Source organism: Monodelphis domestica, chromosome 3, assembly GCF_027887165.1.
Source record: "Monodelphis domestica isolate mMonDom1 chromosome 3, mMonDom1.pri, whole genome shotgun sequence".
Lineage (NCBI taxonomy): Eukaryota > Metazoa > Chordata > Mammalia > Didelphimorphia > Didelphidae > Monodelphis > Monodelphis domestica.
In genome coordinates this window covers 92,646,793-92,667,809 of record NC_077229.1, presented here as the reverse complement: position 1 = coordinate 92,667,809, position 21,017 = coordinate 92,646,793, and the positions used below count along the sequence as shown (strand labels likewise).

The 21,017-nt window shown below is 38.1% G+C and overlaps 1 protein-coding gene across 7 annotated transcripts in view; it reads right to left on the bottom strand.

The window, feature by feature from the left end:
- The window catches only part of LOC100025567 (long-chain-fatty-acid--CoA ligase ACSBG2-like), a 108,345-nt gene that overhangs the window by 54,153 nt on the left and 33,175 nt on the right, over nt 1–21,017 (bottom strand). For 4 of the 7 annotated variants that reach the window (XM_016432122.2, XM_016432121.2, XM_056822546.1 and 1 more), the window contains 5 exons: nt 18,899–18,987; nt 16,950–17,070; nt 5,830–5,973; nt 4,049–4,198; nt 1,501–1,677 (listed from right to left, as the gene is read on the bottom strand). In XM_016432122.2, coding sequence (XP_016287608.1) covers nt 1,501–1,677; nt 4,049–4,198; nt 5,830–5,973; nt 16,950–17,070; nt 18,899–18,987 — 681 coding nt within the window. The remainder of the gene's footprint in view (nt 1–1,500; nt 1,678–4,048; nt 4,199–5,829; nt 5,974–16,949; nt 17,071–18,898; nt 18,988–21,017) is intronic. The other 3 variants (XM_016432123.2, XM_016432124.2, XM_016432126.2) reach the window with 3 other exon arrangements.

Below are 21,017 nucleotides of genomic sequence, written 5' to 3'. Positions count from 1 at the left end.
ACCATAAAAAAGTCATTTGGAATTGAGTAATAATTCCTGGCAATCACACTTTTATACATTTAGTCAAACCCTTTCATTTTTATCCCTTACATTCTGACCCTTATACTGCCCACTTGGTTATTTATACTGTCCCCCAATTCCACTTCTACCACTAAAGGGTCATAGATTGTTCAAGCTCGGGGAGTAAAGGAAAGGAGGATGGGCTAGAGCAGGAAGAAGAGAAGAGGTCAAATCAGCAGACTTTGGTAACATATTGGATGGACTGAGGATGAGAGAGAACAAGGGGTAGAAAATTATACCTGGCAGGGCAGCTGAGTGGCTCAGTGGATTGAGAACTAGGCCTAGAGATGGGATGTCCTAGGTTCAAATCTGGCCTCAGACACTTCATAGGTGTGTGACCATGGGCAAGTCACTTAAGTCCCATTGCCTAGCCCATACCACTCTTCTGCCTTAGAACCAATGCATAGTATTGATTCTAAGATGGGAGATAAGGGTTTAAAAGAAAAAGAAAAAAATGACACCTGGGTTGTGATCTGGGAGATTAGGAGAATGGTGGTACCCTCAGAGGTATTAAGGAAGTTAAGAAGAAGGGATGATTTGAGTTCAGATAAGATAATCAATTCAGTTGTTTACATAATGAATTCAAGATGTCTTGTAGGGCATTCAATTCGTAATGTCCAATAGGCATTGGGAGAAAATGAAATTAAAATGAAATGAAGAATCAGGGGTCACTTAGTTCAGCCCTGTTCTACTCTGCCCTTCCCTCTTCCATTTTTACAAATGAAGAAACTAAGGCATTTAAATGAAGAGATTAAAGGACCAAGATCACACCAGTAGATAGCAGCTGGAACCCAGGTTGGACCATTAAACTCAATCCTTTCATATAACAGTTGAGAAAATTTGATATCCAGAGAGGAGAAGGGGCTTGGCCAGGGTGATCCAGATTAAGGGATAGAGCGAGGTTTGAAAACTAGATTATCTCATTCCAAATGTATGACTTTCATTCTCTTTCCAGGAAGGCTCAATGGCCATCCCCAGACATGAGGTCCCCCAAGCATCATGTTTGGGACAGAGAGAGAGAAAAGAAAAGAAGCTAACACAACAGTGAGTTTCAGTGTATCTAAATGCCTTCTTTGGCCTGTAGTCTCAGAGGAACTCCCTTCTGTTACCTGTAGTCACCAAGCAACAAATCTAGTCTTTACAGGTACAATACTTTCACAGAATAACTTATAAAATACTTATGAGAAATCCTTATAAAATACTTATTATATTATATATTATTGTATTATATTATAATATATTATATAGAATGTATTACAATATATTATATTGTGTACATCCAATATGATACTTACAAGCAATAACATTTTCGAGCACCCAGCACCCATTATCCCAAAGGGAGATGTTTGCCTTTAATGCTAAGCCTCCAGTTTTAGGATGGTTACCCAAGCTTGTCTCATCTGCTGCTTTTGCCTAGAGGAGTAAATACATTGTACATACCTTCATGGCATCAGGTTCAGCAAAGAAGAGGGATGCCCCAATGGTTATAGGGATCCAGACTTCAAACATCTGAGCAGAAATGAGGCAGAGGGGAAGGTAGCTCACCAAGATCTCCTGATTATTAGGGGGAAGACTGTAGGAAAGACCTTGTAGCACAGCTCCTGAGGTCCATGTGATCTGAAACACAAATTGTGTAGTGAGAACTAGAGAAGACAAGATGCTTTTATTAAAGACCTACTATGTGCCAGGCACTGCACTAATAATAATAAGCATTTTAAAAATTAGATCTAGAAAGTAGATGCTATTATTATTCCCACTTTATAGTTGAGGAAAATGAGGGAAAGCTAAATTATAGTTAAAGATTAGTGAAAATAAATCTGTAAGCTTTTTTTCCCCCATCCACGTTCATGGACCCTTCTGGAATCTATGATGGACACCAGGTTAAGAATTCCTGGACTGTGGACAGTTGGAACATTTTCTCTGGTATTCCTATAGATTCCGGCAGAAGGTAAAGGTTTAAAAAAAGAGAGATTGATCCTCAAAGAAATAGCTTACACAGAGATAGCAGTGTAGTGACAAATAGAAAATCTAGCTTTGAATCTCAGTTCTGTTGCAACCTATAACCATGTCCTTGGGCAAGTCTCTCCACTCTCCCCGGGCCTAGTTTTCCTTAGATGTATAATAATCCTTGTACAATATACCATGTGATAATTAAATGAGATTATGTAGAAGGGAGCACTTTGCCACCCCAATGATCAATACAGGTGTGTGAGAATCTATCATTATAACTAATGCTTGCACCCAGGACCTACCAAGGGGTTCCTAGTATGAGTAGCAGTCAGGGAATGTGGCAGAAAGTGAGATAAAATTTGTTCTTCCAAAGAGAGAACAATCTAATTTCCCTGGGGCAGATGGTTTTCAGCAGTATCTAAGGTTGCAAGATTCTGGAAGTCATGGACATATTTGGGAATGAAGATGCTTTCCCCCCATGTCTGAGGCTCCAGGAGGATCTTCCTTCCATTATACAAAAGTCTGCACCTTGCTTCTCTCACTCATCTGTCTTTCATATGCCTCAGTAATCTCCACATCTTACAAAACAGAGAAATCCAGGATTTTAGAGCTGTCCTGGAAACTGTCAGGAAAAACTTTATAGCCGAGATATCCCAAAGCACAGTGGTCTCCAGGTAGATCCTGGATAACCCCTTTATGGAGTATGTTTGAGTGGACATAGCTTTTATATATGGGTTGAACTAGATAGCTGCTGAGGTCCCTACCAGCTCTCAAATTCTGGAATTATTGGATTCAAGAAGGGCAGATTTTGACCAAGGTTAAAGGAGTAAATTGGGTGGAATATGTGAACTAAATGTCAGTGGACTTCTTATCCGGGCAATATTCTAAAACATTATTAAAGAGATGGTTTGTGAGTATTTAGAAGGGAAAGTCATGATCATAAAAAAACATTCGTATGGTTTCCTTGAGAGCAAGTCACACAAGACTAAATTAATTTCCTTCTTTTAGACTGATCAGTCAGGAGAATTCAGTAGACAAAGCACAGGCAGAGTTTCAGTGAAGTGATGTCCTAAGTTTCACACGTTAGTCTTGTGGACAAGGTACAGAGATAAAGTGGATTGAGAACTGGTTGAATGACTAGACCGGAAGGGCTCTATGTGTTAATTTATTGAAGGGATTTTTTCTTTTTTTAATATTTTTTATTTTTAAAAAATATTTTTCCATAGTTACATGATTTTTTCTTCCCCTTTCCTGGAACTGACTGAAGGAAGGTTTCTTGAAGAATATCTCAGGGGTTTGTTCTCAGCTCTCCACCATTCACCATTTACCATTTATATCATTTGCAGGAGTAAAGCCATAAGTGCCTTGTTAATCAAACTTGCATATGACAAGAAGGAGGAGCCAACATAGTGGACAAGGAGTCAAGCTCCAAAAATTTGGGCTAAATCTAAATAAAACCGAATGAAATAAATGAATCCAAACAAAATTCGATAGGAAAAAATATAAAATCCTATATTTACTTCACAAGTATAAGATGGGGGAAACAAGACTAGAAAAGAGTTCATGTGACTATAAGTCGCTTGCCCATTCAATATAATTCCATAGTATGACATGATATTCCATAAAATTAAATTTGTCCTCTATCTGTATGAAGGTGACCAAAGAGTCTATAATAAGGAAAGTGATCGTTTCACTCATTGTTCTCTGCCCTAGTGAGCCCACCACTAGAGTACTGATTGTGCTCAGGTAAGAAGTCACATTTTGGGAAAGTTATTGACCCATTGGGTCATGTCCAGAATAGAGTGCCCATAGATTGAAATAAAAGTCCAGAGAGAAGTGTCTTGCTCAGTGTCACACAGCATGTCTTTTGGTGGAACTATTGACTGAAGAATTTGGACCCAAATGATTAGACACACGACCAGGCCCCTTGTTGGTTAGTATGTCCGAGATGAAAGTCCCATGTCTAATGCCTTCAGATAACACAGCTTGACTGAGTTAGGATCAAAAAGGCTTTGGAACTTCAAAGAAAGGCACTTACATTGTCGTGACTGATCATGACTGCCCTTGGTGATCCAGTGGTACCAGCAGTGTAGATCAGTGTACAGCACTGGTTGGGTTTCTGGGAATCAATTACTCTGTCCAGGGTTTCATCAGGAACAAATTTCCCTACTTCAAGGAATTCTTGCCACTATATGGGTGGAGAGGAAATAGCATACAGATAGTGAGGGTGTAAAGGAGAATCAGTGGCCTAACTCTTTACCATTAATCTCTCTAGCCATCAAGAGCAATTGTGCAAACTAGCCTTCCCAATTAATTATGAGATATTTTCAACTCATTGTTCCTGGTGTAACTGACCTGTTCCTACCACCCTCCTTTCCCTTTCCTTAACACAGGGTCTCCAAGGGGCCTGAAGGGCCTTCTGGTGTGTCCTGAGCCTTCCCCAGAGCTCTTGGGCCATCCTGGCTCTTTGTCCCAGCCAAGTTCAGCATCAAGACACCTGGCCCATGGGTCAAATTCCCTGGATTTGGTAATTACTTATTAGAAAAGAGACTGTATTTACCCAGATTGGAACTTATTTATATGGTCCTCGAAAACTGCACCTAATTGGTAGTAATGTGATCAAAAACCATCCCTGCTGCTGAAGCAGACACAGGTTTCCAGGAATTAGTTTAAGAAGTAATTGGCTGCCATTGTACTGGAACCAGCCTATGAATCCCACTAGGTTGGCTGTGCTACACAAGCAGCAGTGCGTATACCAGATAAAGAATTTCCAGCAGAGAAAGACAAGTTATCCCATTTTCTCGCAGTCCTCTTTCCCTATGATATATATAGGAATCATTTCTTCCTATCATTCTCATTATAAAATGAGATAATATTGGTAAAGCCTTTAGCATGGTGCCTGCACATGAGGGATGCTTAATAAAGTTTTTTCCTTCTTCCATCTTTCTTTCCTTCCTCTCTCCTTCTCTCCCTCCTCTTCCTTCCTTCCTCCCTCTATTTCCCATCTAACTGAGCCCATGATCAGAGGTTCATTTTGTTCCCAAAGAACACAACTCAAGGATAACCCCTTAGCACATTATGTGGATTGGACTGGATAGAGTTCAAGGCTTAACCTAGGGAGGATTTCTGCCTTAGATACTTGGAAGCTAGATGATCATAGGAAAGACACTTAATGACTTTAGAGTCTCAGTTTCCTCATCTATAAAATAGGGATGATGCTTACAACATTCACCTCACAAAAGTGTCATAAGGAAAGAATTTTGCAAACCTGAAGGTGCTTTGTAATCATGAGTTACTATTATTATAGTCATGATGTCTTAAAATTACTCTGGAATCCAAGTCAATAGGATTTTCAAGCTGGAAGGGACCTTGTAGCTCATCAAATCCAATCATCTCTTTTCACATATGAGGAAACCAAGGCCTAGATAAGGGAAATGATTTACCCAAGAATATATAGGTGGTAACTGACAAAATCAAGATTTACACTAGGGTCCCCTGACTCCAAATCCAGTGTTCTTTCTCTTCTATCTATACCTTTCATTTTGTGTTCAGCTCCTCTCTTGTAGTTCATCTGTTCCTTTTCTCTTAGCCATAGCCCTAATCCCTCTTATCTTTTCCCAAGGCTTCTTTCTCATCCCCTAAACAGGCTAGTTTGCCCTAGTCTCAAATAATCTTTATTCAAGATAGAGGAAGAGAATGAAGGAAAAATGTTTACATGTTTCCCTAGTCCTCTGACTTTATGTCCTTGGGCCTGACTTGGCTCCTGCCCTGGCGGTCAACCTCTCTTTCCTCAGGTATCTAGTCCCTTTTAATAAATACCCTGTATTTTAAATGACTGTCTTCCCCTCTCTGTCTCCTTGACCCTTCATGTGTCATACATACAGTGTAAAGACCAGGCATCTTCTCTCTGAGTTTGTCTTTATATTGGACAATAGCTTTCAGGTGATTTAAGTACTGTCTGATCTGAAAAACAGTATGACAGAGAAGAAATGGGCAGGTAGGTACTCAGAGCTTTGAGATACAAGAAAGTTAACATTATAAAACTTAATATCACCTGTTTTGATTTGCCTAATGCACTTCTCACTCAACCATGAAGCACTGATTAAGTGTCAACATTCAAAGGAAAAAACAAAACAGAGCCTTGTCCTCAGGAAGCTTACAATCTAATGCATAGTATCACCTCATGACCATCATCACCCAAAAGCTGCTATGTATATAAGTATATTTCACAAAACCTTAATTAACAATAGCTATCCAGCATTTCTATAGTGCTCTAATGTTTGTTGTCTCATGTAATCTTCACAACGACCTGGAGAGATAAGTGCTATTTTTACAGATGAGGAAACTGGCATATAGAGGTTAAATGACTTGTCTAGGGTCACCTAGCTAGTGAGTGTCTAAAACGGGATTTTAATGCAGGTCTCCTTCATTCCAGTTCCAGTGTTCAATATCCTGGAAGGGCAGGTTATTGTTATTCATCTATGTATTAAAGGTAAGAATGTACTAGGTAGGAAGAAGATGGTGATCTTAATTGACTCCTAGGGTTAGTTTTTGTGCTTACTCAAAATTTGAGTAAGTAGATGAAAATTTTTTTGGGTCCCCTCTGATACTTCAAGGAGTCAGATCCATATAAGTTTGCAGAGAATCTTTGGCAGCCCCTGAAATAAATACACAGGGATCTATAAAGAATTCCTTACCCCAAATCAGAGTGAGGACTATGACAGAGATCTTATCCTTTTAAAAAAATAATATATTTATTTAATTTAGAATATTTTTTCATGGTTACATGATTCATGTTCTTTCCCTCTCCTCCTCCCTCCCCTCCTCCCAGAGCCAATAAGCAATACCACTGGGTTTTACATGTATAGGTTCAAAATCTTTTTCCAAATTAATATTTGCAATAGAATGATTATTTAAAATCAATATCCCCAATCATATCCCCATCAAACCATGTGATCCATCATATGTTTTTCTTCTGCGTTTCTACTCCCACAGTTCCTTCTCTTGATGTGGAGAGTGTTCTTTCTCATATGTCTCTCAGAATTGTCCTGGGTCATTGCATTGCTGCTAGTAGGGAAGTCCATTACATTCGATTGTGCCATAATATACATCATTCTCCTGGTTCTGCTCCTTTCACTCTGCATCAATTGCTGGAGGTTGTTCCAGTTCACATGGAATTCCTCCAGTTCATTATTCCTTTTAGTACAATAGTATTCCATCACCAGCATATACCACAATTTGTTCAGTCATTCCCCAATTGATGGACACCTCCTCATTTTCTAATTTTTTGCCACCACAAAGAGCAGGCTGTAAATATTTTTGCATACATATTTTTCCCTTTCATATCTTTGGGATACAAACCCATCAATAGTATGGCTGTATCAAAGGGGAGGCAGTCTTTTAAAGCCCTTTGGGCATAGTTCCAAATTGCCTTCCAGAATGGTTAAATCAATTCACAGCTCTACCAGCAATGCATTAGTATCCCACCATTGCTACATCCCATCCAAGATTTATAATTTTACTTTGCTATCATAATGGACAATCTACTAGGTGTAAGGTGGTACCTCAGAGTTGTTTTGATTTGCATTTTTCTAATTATGAAAGATTTAGAACACTTTTTCCTGTGCTTATTGATAGTTTTGATTTCTTTATATGAAAGTTGCCTATTCATGTCCCTTGCCCATTTATCAATTGGGGAATGGCTTTTCTTTGTACAATTGATAGATTAACCAGTACTTTATCTATTTTGTTTTTTCAAAGTACCAGCTTCTAGTCTAATTTATTAATTCAATAGTTCTTTTACTTTCAATTTTATTAATTTCTCCTTTGATTTTTATGATTTCCAATTTAGTTTTTATCTGAGTGTTTTTAACTTGTTCTCTTTCTAGTTTTTTAATTTGCATGCCCAGTTCATTCCTCTTCCCTCTCTGATTTGTTGATATATGCTCTCAGGGACATAAATTGTCTCTTGAGTACTGCTTTGGCTACATCCCATTGATTCGGATGTTGTTTTCTCGTTGTCATTCTCTTCAATGAAATCATGAATTGTTTCTATGATTTGTTCTTTAACCAACCAATTTTGGAGAATTGCATTATTTCATTTCTAATTAATTTTTTATTTGCCTCTCCATGTACCCCTAATAATTATAATTTTATTGCATCTATTATTTCTGCTTTTTTACATTTGTTTGCAATGTTTTTATTCCCTAGTACATGGTCAATCTTTATGAATGTACCATGTGATGCTGAAAAGAAGGTGTATTCCTTTTTGTCCCTATTTATTTTTCTCCATATATCTATTAACTCTAATTTTTCTAACATTACATTCACATCTCTTACTTCTCTATTATTCATTTTTTGTTTGATTTATCTACATTTGATAGAGGAAGTTTCAGGTCCCCCACTAGTATAGTTTTACTATCTATATCCTCCTTCAACTCCACTAGTTTCTCCTTTAAAAATCTGCATGCTATACCATTTGGTGTATACATGTTGAGTACTGATATTTCTTCATGGTCTATACTCCCTCTTATCAGGAGGAATTACCTTCCCTGTCTATTTTAATCAGATATATTTTTATTTTGGCTTTGTCAGATATCATGATTGAGACCCCTGCCTTCTTTTTCTCACTTGATGCCCAATAGATTTTGCTCCAGTCTTTTACCTTTACCCTGTGTGTGTCTACCTGCCTTATGTGTGTTTCTTGTAGACAACATGGTAGGATTTTGGTTTCTAATCCACTCTGCTATCTACTTCCATTTAATGGGTGATTCCATCCCATTCACATTCAGAATTATGATTACTGACTGTGTATTCCCCATCATTTTTATTTCTTCTTTTAGTCCCACCTTTTCTTCTTCCACTATTTCCTTCTACATTAGTGTTTTGCTTTTAATCAGTTCCCCTATTTCCCAACCTTATTTTACTTTCCTTCCCATCCCCCCCTTCCTTCTTATTCCCCTCTTATTTTTCTTTAATGTCTATTATTTGCCCCTACCACCTTTCCCTCCCTTTTAATACTCCCCCCACTTCATTTTCCCCTCTCAACTTCCCTGTAGGGTAAGATAGAATTCTATATCCCAATAGATCTGGCTGCTCTTCCCTCTCAGAACTGATTCCACTGAAAGTAAGGTTTAAGTATTACCTATTACCAATATCTTCCTCTTCTTCTTATAATAGTATTCTCCACCCCAACTCACTCCATCCTCCTCTTTATGTGGTATAATTTATTCTATTTTTCTTCTTCCCTCAAGTTTCTCTTAGGGCCATTCTCTATCCCTACCCCCCCCCATTTTTTACATATCATCTTAAACAACTTAGTACCCCCAACATCTACCTATGAATAATTCTATCTACTATGATAATGAAAACAATTTTTAAGAGTTACAGGTATCATTTTTCCATATAAAAACATAACCAGTTTAACTTTACTGAAGCCCTTAAAATCCCTCCCCCCTTTCATATTTACCTTTTTATGGTTTTCTTGAATTTTGTATTTGGACATCAAATTTTCTATTTAATTCTGGTCATTTCTTTAGGAATGCTTGGAAATCTTCTGTTTTGTTAAATGCCTATATGTTCCCTGTTAAAGTATATAGTTAGTTTTGATGGGAAGGTGATTCTTGGTTGTAGATCCAATTCTCTTGTCTTTCTGAATATCATATTCCAAGTCTTGCAGTCCTTTAGTGTGGAGGCTGCCAGATCCTGGGTAATCCTGAATAGGGCTCCATGATATTTGAATTTTTTTTCTGACTGCTTGCAGTATTTTCTCATTGACCTGGGTGCTCTGGAATTTGGCTATAATTGTCTTGGGAATTTTTATTGTAGTATCTCTTTTGTGCTATGATTTGTGGATTCTTTCCATTTCTGTTTTCCCCTCTTGTTAAAGAATATCAGGATAATTTTCCTGTATAATTTCTTGTAATATAGTGTCCAATCTCTCTTTTTTTATTCTTTTGATTTTGTTTCATATGTTTCTTGATATCTTGTGGAGTTGTCAGCTTTCATTTGCCCAATCCTGATTTTTGGGATGTTATTTTCTTCACTGAACTTTTGTAACTCTTTTCCCATTTGGCTACTTCTAGTTTGTTTCATTTTTTTCAGGAAATTGTTTTCTTTGGTGAGTATCTTATATCTTTTGCCAAGCTTTACCAAGCTTACCAATGACTCTAATTCCCCCCCCCCCAATTTTCTTCTTTCCCTCTTATTTGATTTTTAATCCATTTTTTGAGCTCTTCCAGGAGTTCTTTTTGGATCTGACACTCTTTCACACTTTCCTGAGGCTTCATATGTTTCTGTTTTGATTTTGTTGTCCTCTTCTAAGTTTGTGTTTTGATCTTGTCTATCACTAAATTAGCTTTCTAAGGTCAGGGCTTCTTCTTTGTCTTTTGTTCATTTCCCCCTCCTATTTCATGATGTTTTTCCATATGTTAAAGTTGAGCTCTGTTCCTATGGTGGAGAGAACACTGTTCCAAGCTTCTTTTGATGGGGCTTACAATGTGTGCTGGCTGTAGCAGTGTAGTTGGCCTACTATGGGGAAGTCTGCAGCCTTGTCCAGACAATGCCTGCTCTGGATTGAGTTGAATTTTACTTCCTTCCTCATGAATGCTGGTCCTCCTGGAAGTGCCCAGACCCACCTAAATGACTTCCAAGCTAGAACATGCTCCCTTCCTACCCTAGTGAGATGGATTTTCTCTGACAATTTTCCATGTTATTTTAAGATGGAAGAATGTTTCACTCCATCTTTTGTTGGTTCTGTGGCTGCAGAATTCATTTTGAGGTACTTTTTCTAGTTGTTTGGAAGTGAATTAGGACAATCTCAGAATATTCCTTTCTTATTCTATCTTGGATTCTAAAGCAGAAATTCCCTCTTTTCCTTTTGCCTTCGATCTTTCCCAAAATCAGGGTCTTTCCCAATGCATCTCATCTTCTCATTGTGTGGTCAAAATATGTAAGCTTTTGCTTCAGTATTTGTCCTTCCAATGAATAGTCTGAATTAATTTCTTTGAGTATTGACTGATTTGATTTCCATGTCCAAGAGACTTTGAAACATCTTCTTCAGCACCATAATTCAAAAATCAATTTTGTGGTGCTCAGTTTTTATTATAGTTCAACTCTCATAACCACATAGTACTATTGAAAAAAAAACATTGTTTTGTATTGTTGTCAAGGCAATGTCTCTGTATTTTAGTATATCATCCAGATTTGCCATAACTTTTCTTCCAAGGAGCAAGGGTCTTTTAATTTCATGACTCTAGTCATGACAGTGACATTTGAGCCAAAGAACATAAAATCTAAGACTGTTTTCATTTCTTCTTGCTCTATTTGTCAAGAAGTGATGAGACCAGTTGCTACGATCTTGGGATATTTTTTAATGTTAAGTTCCAAGCCAACTTTTACACTTTCCTCTTTTACCCTCATCAAAAGATTTACTTCTTTTTCACTTTCTGCCATCAGTGTGGTACTGCTTGCATTTCTGAGATTGTTGATATTTCTCTTGGCAACTTTAATTCTGGCTTTTGATTCTTTCAGCCTGGAATTTCACATGATGTACTCTGTATATGAGTTAAGTAAATTTAGAGGCAGGGTACAGCCTTATCATACTCTTTTCTCAATCTTCAGCCAATAAGTTTTTACATGTTCTGTTGCACCTGTTGTTTCTATACAGGTTCCTCAGGTGACAAGTAAGATGATCTGGTACTCCCGTCTCTTTGAGGACTTGCCACATTTTTGTTGTCAAAGGTTTTAGGGCAATGAATGAAACAGAAGTAGATGTCTTTCAGGAATTCCTTTGCTTTCTCCACAATCCAGAGAATGTTGGCAATTTCATCTCTGAGTTCCTCTGCCTCTTCAAAAACCAGATTCCACTTCTGGTAATTCTTGGTTCATATATTATTGAAGCCTAACTTGCAGAATCTTTAGCATAACCTTCTTAAAATGTGAAATGAGCAGCATTTACCAGTAATAAACATTCTTAAGCATTGCCTTTCTTTAAGATTAGGGCATAAACTGATCTTTTCCAATCCACTGGCCACTGTTGAGTTTTCCAAATTGACTGGCATATTGAGTGAAGCACTTTTAATAGCATTATTTTTTAGTGTTTTAAATACCTCAGTTGGAATTTTGTCACTTCCACTAGCCTTAATGATAGCAATTCTTAAGGTCTACTTGACTTCATTCTCCAGAACGTTTGGCTCTAGATTAATACCCACACTATCATGGTTATCGGTGATGTTTAGATTTTTCTTGTGTAGTTCTTCTGTATATTCCTGCTACTTCTTTATCTCTTCTACTTTTGCTAAGTACCTACCATTTTTGCACAAAATGTTCCTCTGATATCTTTAATTTTCTTGAAGAGATCTTGCCTTTCCCAGTCTATTGTTTCCTCTTATTTCTTCACCTTGCTCATTTAAGAAAACTTTATCTTTCCTTACTATTCTCTGGAATTCTGTATTCAATTGGTTATATGTTTTCCTTTCTCCTTTTCCTTTTTTTCTTTTCTCATCTATTTGTAAAACTTTATTAGACAGCCATTTTGCTTCATTGCTTTTCTTTGAGATTATTTTTTGTTGATGCAAACCTCTGTCCATAGTTCCTCAGGCACTCTATCTAGTAGGTCTAATACCTAATATCTATTCATCACTTCCACTTCATATTTATAAGGGATGTTATTTAGGCTATTCCTACATAGTCTCATAGTTTTCCCTACTTTTTCCAATTTTGAATTGAAGAATGGGATCTCAGTGATCACAAATGGGATTTAGAAGAGTTGGGGGAAAATGCTATGACTAAACAGTAACAATAACAACAAGCATTCTTCTAATTCTCTATTATTACTATATTATAAACCTACCTGCCAACCTTATCTTCTCCTCGTTCTCTTGTATCTAAGTTCTTCTAGTCTTTCTTTTCTGCACCTAATTAACACTTACTGGTTTTTAATTTATTCAACTTTCCTTATTGTTTCAAATTCAAGTTGGGTTGCGTGTAAATGATGGCTGGGGATGAAATGAAATGGCTTGAATACAATTAAATAATTTAACATTTTTAAAAGAAAAAATTCTGAATTTCACAATAAGTTTTATGATCTGAGCCATAGCCAGCTCCAGGTCTTGCTTTAACTTATGGTATAGAGTTTCTCCACCATTGGCTGTAAAGTATATAATCAATCTGATTTCAGTATTGACTATCTGGTGATGTCCATGTGTAAAGTCTCCTTTTGGATTGTTGAAAAGGAGAATTTGCTATGATCAGCAAATTATTTTAACAGAACTCAACTTCTACCCTTCTTCATTTTGTACACCAAGGTCAAACTTGCCTATTATTCCAATTATTTTTTATTTCCTACTTTATCTTTCTAGTCCCCTTTGATGAATGTGACATCTTCTTTTGGTGTTATTTCTAGAAGATATTGTAGATCTTTTTAGAACTGATCAACTTTGGCATCTTTGGCATCAGTGGTTGGAGCCTGGATGTTGCCTTGGATTTTAAAAAATGCCATTCTGTCATTTTTGAGATTATACCCTACTATTGCTTTTCTTTTTTTTAAACATTATTTTATTTGGTCATTTCCAAACATTATTCATTGGAAACAAAAATAATTTTCTTTTCCTCCCCACCCCCTCCCACCACCTCTCCCATAGCCAGCACTTGATTCCACTGGGTATCACATGTGTTCTTGATTCGAACCCATTTCCATGTTGTTGGTATTTGCTCTTGAGTGTTCATTTAGAGTCTCTCCTCAGTCATATCCCCTCCACCCCTGTAGTCAAGCAGTTGCTTTTCTTCGGTGTTTTTACTCTCACAGTTTATCCTCTGCTTGTGGATAGTGTTTTTTAGATCCCCGCAGATTGTTCAGGGATATTGCATTGTCTCTAATGGAGAAGTCCATTACATTCAATTGTACCACAGTGTATCAATCTCTGTGTATAATGATTTCCTGGTTCTGCTCCTTTCGCTCTGCATCACTTCTACTATTGCTTTTCTAACACACTATGAGGGCTATTCCATTTATTCTAAGGGATTCTTGCCCACAGTAGTAATTGCAGTGATCACTGGAATTAAATTCACCCATTCCCATACATTTGAGTTCACTGACACCCAAAATGTTGGTATTCAATCTTTCCATCTCCTGTTTGATCACATCCAATTTACCTTGGTTCATAGTTCTTATAGTCTAGGTTATTTCTATACAATATTGATCTTTATGGCATCAGACATTCCTTTTGACTCCAGACACATCTGTGGCTGAGCTTCCTTTCAGTTTTGGCCCAGGCCCTTCATTAGTACTGGAGCTACTTGTAGTTGTCCTCCACTCTTCTAGTAGCATGTTGGACATCTTCCAATCTGTGAGGCTCAGCTTCCTGTGTCATATCTTTAGTCATTTTAATACAGCCCATGGTTTTATTAGTAAAAAATACAAGAGTATTTTACCATTTCCTTCTCCAGCAGATCACATTTTGGCAGAACTCTCCACTATTACTGTCCATCTGCATGGTTAGTTCAATAGTTTTATTGAGTTATACAAACCCCCTCACCACAACAAGGCAGCAATCAAGGATGGGGAAACAACTGAACCCCTCTCCTTATGGGTAAAAAGTTACTGAGAATTTTTCCTGTCTGAACAACTGGATGTGTTAAGACTTTGGGCCTTACAGATACTACTGCTGTACCACCCATCTCCCCTCTATAAAAAGCCACTGGCAATGACTTTTATGCCCAATGGAGACTATACACTCAAGGAAGAGACCTGGAAACATCAGCTTTTCCCAGAAGACAGCAATGATCCTGTAGTATCAGAGCTTTAAGTTTCCCTCCATCCCTGTGTCTGGGCCACAAAAGTTCCCAGTATCAAAGCTTTTCTATAAGGAGATAACTTTGCTTCACTCTCTGTCTGAGGGAAAGATCTGAAGGAGCTCAGTGTTTTCCTTTCCCAACTTGACAAACACTATTGACTATCTATTGTGTTTTTTATAGATTGATTTAACTCTAAGAAGACCAAAGAAAACCCTGGTTTTTGGTTTGGACTCTGAGTCTGTTAAGGCTCAGAGTCCTAACTTGATTCTTGTTAATACTCAACCAGCTAGCCTTTGTTATTTTATAATCTGAAGATGAAGTTAAGAATTATAAGGATAATAGTGGTAGTTTTTATTTAGATAGTATAAATTTGGGTTAGTCAGATCAGGGAGGATTAGTGTAGCCTGTGAAACACAGAAGAAGTGGTTCCTTGAAGAACCAGGGAGTTTATTTGGGTGGATTTAGAATCCCTTAAAATTAGAAATCCTTTTTATCCTTACATATTTCAATAAATATTTTATTTTAATACTAAGAATCTCTTTAGCATCCTTGTGCCTGGCCCTGAAGGGAAGTTTACATTTGAGTTTCACTTCACTTTATCACTGAAAATACTTTTGATTTTATCTATCAAAAGTATCTGAACAGTTTTGAACCTGTATTGGCGAGTTTTCTATCTATTTTATGTAACTTACCATTTATTAATTTTATAATTTGGAGAGCTACATAGGACAAAGAACCTAACAATCTGATTTAAAGGGTCCAATTGTCAGCTTAGGCAATTGGAGCCATTATCTCTGCAGGAGGGTCTGTGAAAGCAGCTAGAGCTGACAGTTTTACTGTGAGCTGTGGTAACAGTGAGCTGAACTCTAGGGGACTCCAAAACCCATCTTCCAGTCAACTTGATACAAAGAATCTGTACTCAGAAAACCTGGTGAATTTGCTACATAAAATCACCATGAGATTTTCTCTGTTAGATCTGACTTCTCTCATTTTCACTATTTCACTGGAATATATACAAAATGTACTTGCCTATGACTTTCTAATGCCAGTACTCTCATTGACATTCCTACCACTAATCTCTTATGTCCCGGTGCTACTATTGTTTATCATGTGCTTATACATGATGATCAAATCTTTGGCAGTTGTGTTTAAACATTTAAAAGCAAGCATCAAGCAAGATACTGCAAAGAGTGATCTAATGTTAAAAGTGAACTATCTAGAGACTAAACTAGATAGAATGCAAACTCAATATGAGGAATTACTCAAGGCTAGAGGTGCAATGACAGCAACTAAAGAACATGAAGCAACTAAATTAGAGGGTGCAACTAAATCAGATAAACCAAACCAACTAAATTAGAAATGGAAACTGAAGCATTAGAAAGCAAACCAGCTCATATGTTCCCTTTAAGGGAGGTACCTATAGTGTCCTCAGAGTATAAGGTTAGATCTAGCTTTAGAATTACATAGAATAGCAAGCATACAGGAGAGATTTTTTTTAAACCCTCCATATGCTCGAAGGGGGGAGATTGTAAGGATTATATTAGAAAATAGTTATTGTTTTATTAATTTAGAGATAAGAAGTAGAGTGGCTGGCTTGAGAAAGAATTGGAGTTTGAAGCAGAGCTGAGAGAGAGTATTAATTTCAAATGTTGAAATACACACTCTTCAAGCTAAGGAAAGCCCCCAGATGCTCAGATATGTTATTTTACCTGATTTTTTCACACAATATTATATATTACAATTATCTGTGTTGGTGTGTATTATCTCCTCACTAGATTAAAGGCTCCAGGAGGGAAGGCATCAACATTCATCCAAATTTTTTTTATCTTTTCTCAGCACCCTGTACAGATCCAGTATAGACACACAATTGATGCTTGAGAAGAATTTGCCATATTATCCCTACAACAAGACTGGGATCTTTTACCAAGATCTTAAACTTCCTCTCCCTGCTCCCCATACAATTCATCTGTCACAGATCGCTGGGCTAGGTACATAGCAGGCATTTCATCAATACTGATAGAATTAATAGAGGCTACAGAGAGGATGCATCCATCACCTCATCTTGGACTTGATTCCAGGAAAGGAGCAGGAACCTTGATTAACCTCCCCTGGATGCCCCATTGCCCTGTGAGGGAAAAGGTTACCTTAAGGATTTTCTGAAGTTGCCAGTCATCCTCTACCATTATGATGTTAGCCTCTGAGTTTTCAGCAATGAACCGGCAGGCTTGGGAACTATTGGTGGGGAAAATGCCCACAGCAATGCCTCTGAAAACAACAAAAAAAAATGTGAGATCTGAAAGAACTTTGAGAAGGCAGAGATTCCCTTAGTATTTATTTCCCATTTATAGAATCATAGGAAGGAGCCCCAGAGGTTATTCTTCATTTTACAAATGAGGAAACTAAGGCTCATGGAGGAGAATTGATTTGCCTAAAGTCCCACAGATAGTTATCACTGATGGTAGTATTTGAATCCAAGTCTTCTGTGACCAAAGTTCTTACTCTTTTCATTCTGCCAGCAATATTCCTCCTCCTAGGATCAAAGAATCTCAGAGAATAAAGGGACCTCAGAGAGAACCTATTCTACCCTATACTTGAGCAAGAACTCTCTCCTCAATATCACCCAAAAGTTGTCCTCCAATCTCTCCTTAGAGGACTCCAGCTCACTACCTTTTGGAGCAGTCCATTTGACTTTCAGATAATTCTCATTATTAGGGTTTTTTTTTCTTGTAAGCAGCCAGGAGGCACAAAAATAGAGCACTGGACTTGGATTCAGGAAGACTCAAGTTAGAATCTGATCCCAGATGCTTTACTGTGTGACCTTAGGCAAATCACTTAACAGCTATCTGCTTCAGGTTCCTCATCTGCAAAATGGGAAATGATGAACCTTCCGGGATTGTGATGAGGATTTAAATCATATTTGTAAGATGTTTTGCAAATTTTAAAACATTATATAAATGACACCTATTCCACCCAGTCAAAACAAGCCTCTCTACAGTTCCCCCTCACCTATAATCTTTCTAATTCTACCCTTTGGGACTAAGTAGGATAAGTCATCTCTTTTCTTCATAATGGCCATTTAATTACTTAATACTCATATATCTCTAAGTCTCTTTTCTCAGCTAAACCTCCCTAGTTCCTTTAATCAGTCCTTATATGGCCTAATGTCCAGTCCTTTCTCCATTCTGCTCATTCTCCACAAATGCTAACAGGATGGAGCCTAGGAGGAATATGGGAGTTCACCTTTGACACAATGTACATTTGATAAATAGTTACTAAATTGAATTGGCAGCATTTCTTCTGACCCCAAGTTAGTATGATATGTTACAGAAAGAAGCTTGCATTTGGGCTTGGATTCAGGGGTTCTGGATTCAGGTTGCTTCAAAACAAAGATAGGAACCCAAGTCAACCTGGTCAGCCCTGGTCCTTAGAAAGGCCACCCTCTCCTATCAGCCACTTACCACAAAGAATGTGGACTTCTCTAAGGCCTTGCAATTTACAAACAACTCTTTGAGGAAGGGAATGAAAGTATGATCATCTCCATTTTACCAAGGAGGAGGTAGGCCTAGAGAAAGGAAGGTATTTGCCCAAAGTCACATAGCTAGGAAGTGTTGGTGGTAACACTCGAATCCAGGTTCCTTCGTTCCCAGTCCTGGGCTCTTTTCTATTGTACACTACTGTCCTTCAGTGGATGCTGTCATCACAGACTCCCAGGAACTCAAAGAGAGAGTCAAACCTGACAGACCTCTTAGGGATCCAAGCTGGTTCTACTATTGCTAAAAGGAAACGAATTTTCAATCCCAACACCACCCACCTGGTGTGATAGGAAGATCATTTGGTTGGGAGAAAGGGAAACCAAAGTGCAAGACCCATCTCTGTTGCTTCTTAGTGGTGTGACTTTGGGCAAGCTAATTCACCTGTTGGGGGCCATGATTTTCCCATCTATAAAACAAAGGACATCAACTAGGTGACTTCTAAGACCCTCCCCACCCCATCCCCAGCTCCAATTTTGTATGTGCACCTGAGATTCTCATCTCCATGACCCAGGCTACCACCAGCCAAGACATCCCTGAACTGACCCCATCCTTCTTCTTACCCAGCAAAAATGGAGGCAATGTCAGCAACAAGCCACTCAAGGCAATTATGGCCCAGGATTCCCACACCATGAAAGCGCTCGAGGCCAAGCTGTGGAAACACAAAAAGATTTCTACTCTTCTCAGATGCCTGATTATTGAGACATTCAGAATGTAAATCAAGCAAGAACAACACATACTCCAATGGGGAAACCAGAGTTGAGGTTTCTCTAATAATGATGATGATAGAAACACTAATATTTCAATTCTTTAGGGACTTATAATTTAATCAGCATGGGGGGGGGGGCATCTCTCCACAGGACCGAAGCCAAAAAGAAATAATACAGAACTAGGATGGGAAAATCACTGACCCAGCAATCAAAGGACCTGGATTAAAATTCTGACCTGAAACTATTTTTATGACTGTAGGCAATTTTGGGGGGCCTCAGTTTCCTCAACTATTAAATAAGAGGGTTAGACTCAGTGACCTCTAAATTTATGATTTTATAATCACTCCATACATTAGTAGAAAGTTTTTGTCATGTGGTGTGGCTAAGAAAATTCATCAGCCTTGGGATATTCTGGTGATGAGCTTCTTCCCAGGCACTAGTCAGACAATATGCATTTATTAAGCACCTATTATATGCCAGGCATTATACTTAATGCTGGAGATACAAAGAAAGGCAAAAGACAGTCCCTGCTCTAAAGGAACTCACAACCTAATGGGAGAGATAACCTGTAAAGAACTATGTACAAACCAGCTTTAGACAGGATAAATTAGAGATCATCTTCAGAGGAAAGACACTAGAATTAAGGAGGACTGGAAAAGGCTTCCTGATGATTGTCAGGACTATAGTGTAAGTCTTGCCTATCTAGAAAGCTCTGTCAGGACTGAAGCTCATCCAAAATAACATCTCAGAGGCCTGGGGTCCCTTCTGTGTCCCAATGCAGTATTTGATAAAGACTTGAACAAAGGGCGTTCCACCATAACAATAAAATTGATGGGGATGAGAATGAATGGAGGCATTGGAGGAAAATGATAGCTTTGCTGGCTTCTCCCCAGTCAGACCACATCTTAAGGTATTGTATAACCTGCCATGTTTCAGAAAGGACCACCAGGATGACAGAGAGCCTCGCAACCCTGATTCTGTCATTACCTCTGTGACCATGGATAAGTCATTTAACTTGTCCATTGGAAGATGATTTTGAGTCTGAATTTGAGCCTGGACTTTGTTTTCCTCAGTGGAAAAGGTTGGACTAGAAGATTGCTAAACGCTATTCCAGTTTGAAATTCTTTGATCCTATGTGAGGACTGGTTGAAGGAACTAAGAATCAATAGCCTGGAGAAGAAAAGATTTAGGGAGGCCACAAGAGTGGTTTTTGAGCAGTCAAAGGGCTGTGGCAAAGAATTAATAAGATTGATTCTATTTTACCTGAGACAAAAATGACCTGGGAATGAGGAAAGGAAATTGACAAGAAGTGGATTTAGGTTCAACAAAAAAGAAAACTGATTAGAACAACACCTTGAGACTGGAGGTCCTGAGTTCCAATCTAGCCTCAAGACACTTCCTAGCCAGCTGACCCTGGGCAAGTCACTTAACTTCAATTGTCTAGCCCTCTCCCTTCTTCTGTCTTAGAATTAATATTAATACTAAGGCAGAAAGCAAGAACTTCACACACACACACACACACACACACACACACACACACACACACACACACACACACACACAGAAAAAGAGAGCTCCCTAACAATGAGAGCCATCCAAAAGCAGAATGAGTTGCTAGAAGATGGAGTGAGTTTCCCTTAGTTGGAGGACTACAAGCAAAAGGTTGGATAACCATTGGTCCATGCTCAGTGCTCAGGTATGGATTGGACTGCGTAGTCCCTGAATTCTTTCAGATCTATAAGTCTATATGAAGGGTTTGAAGAAAAGGCTTAGATGTTCTCTGGAGAAATGTGGTGGAATCACAGCTCTGTTATTTATGATCTGTGTGACCTTGGACAAATCTCTTCCTCTCAAAAGACATCAATCAGTTTTTTCATCTGTAAAATGAAAGTATTGGACTAGATATTACCCTAACAGACCTTCTGACTTTTACCATCTATGAATTTCTTTCTCACTAGAGAACTGAAATGTA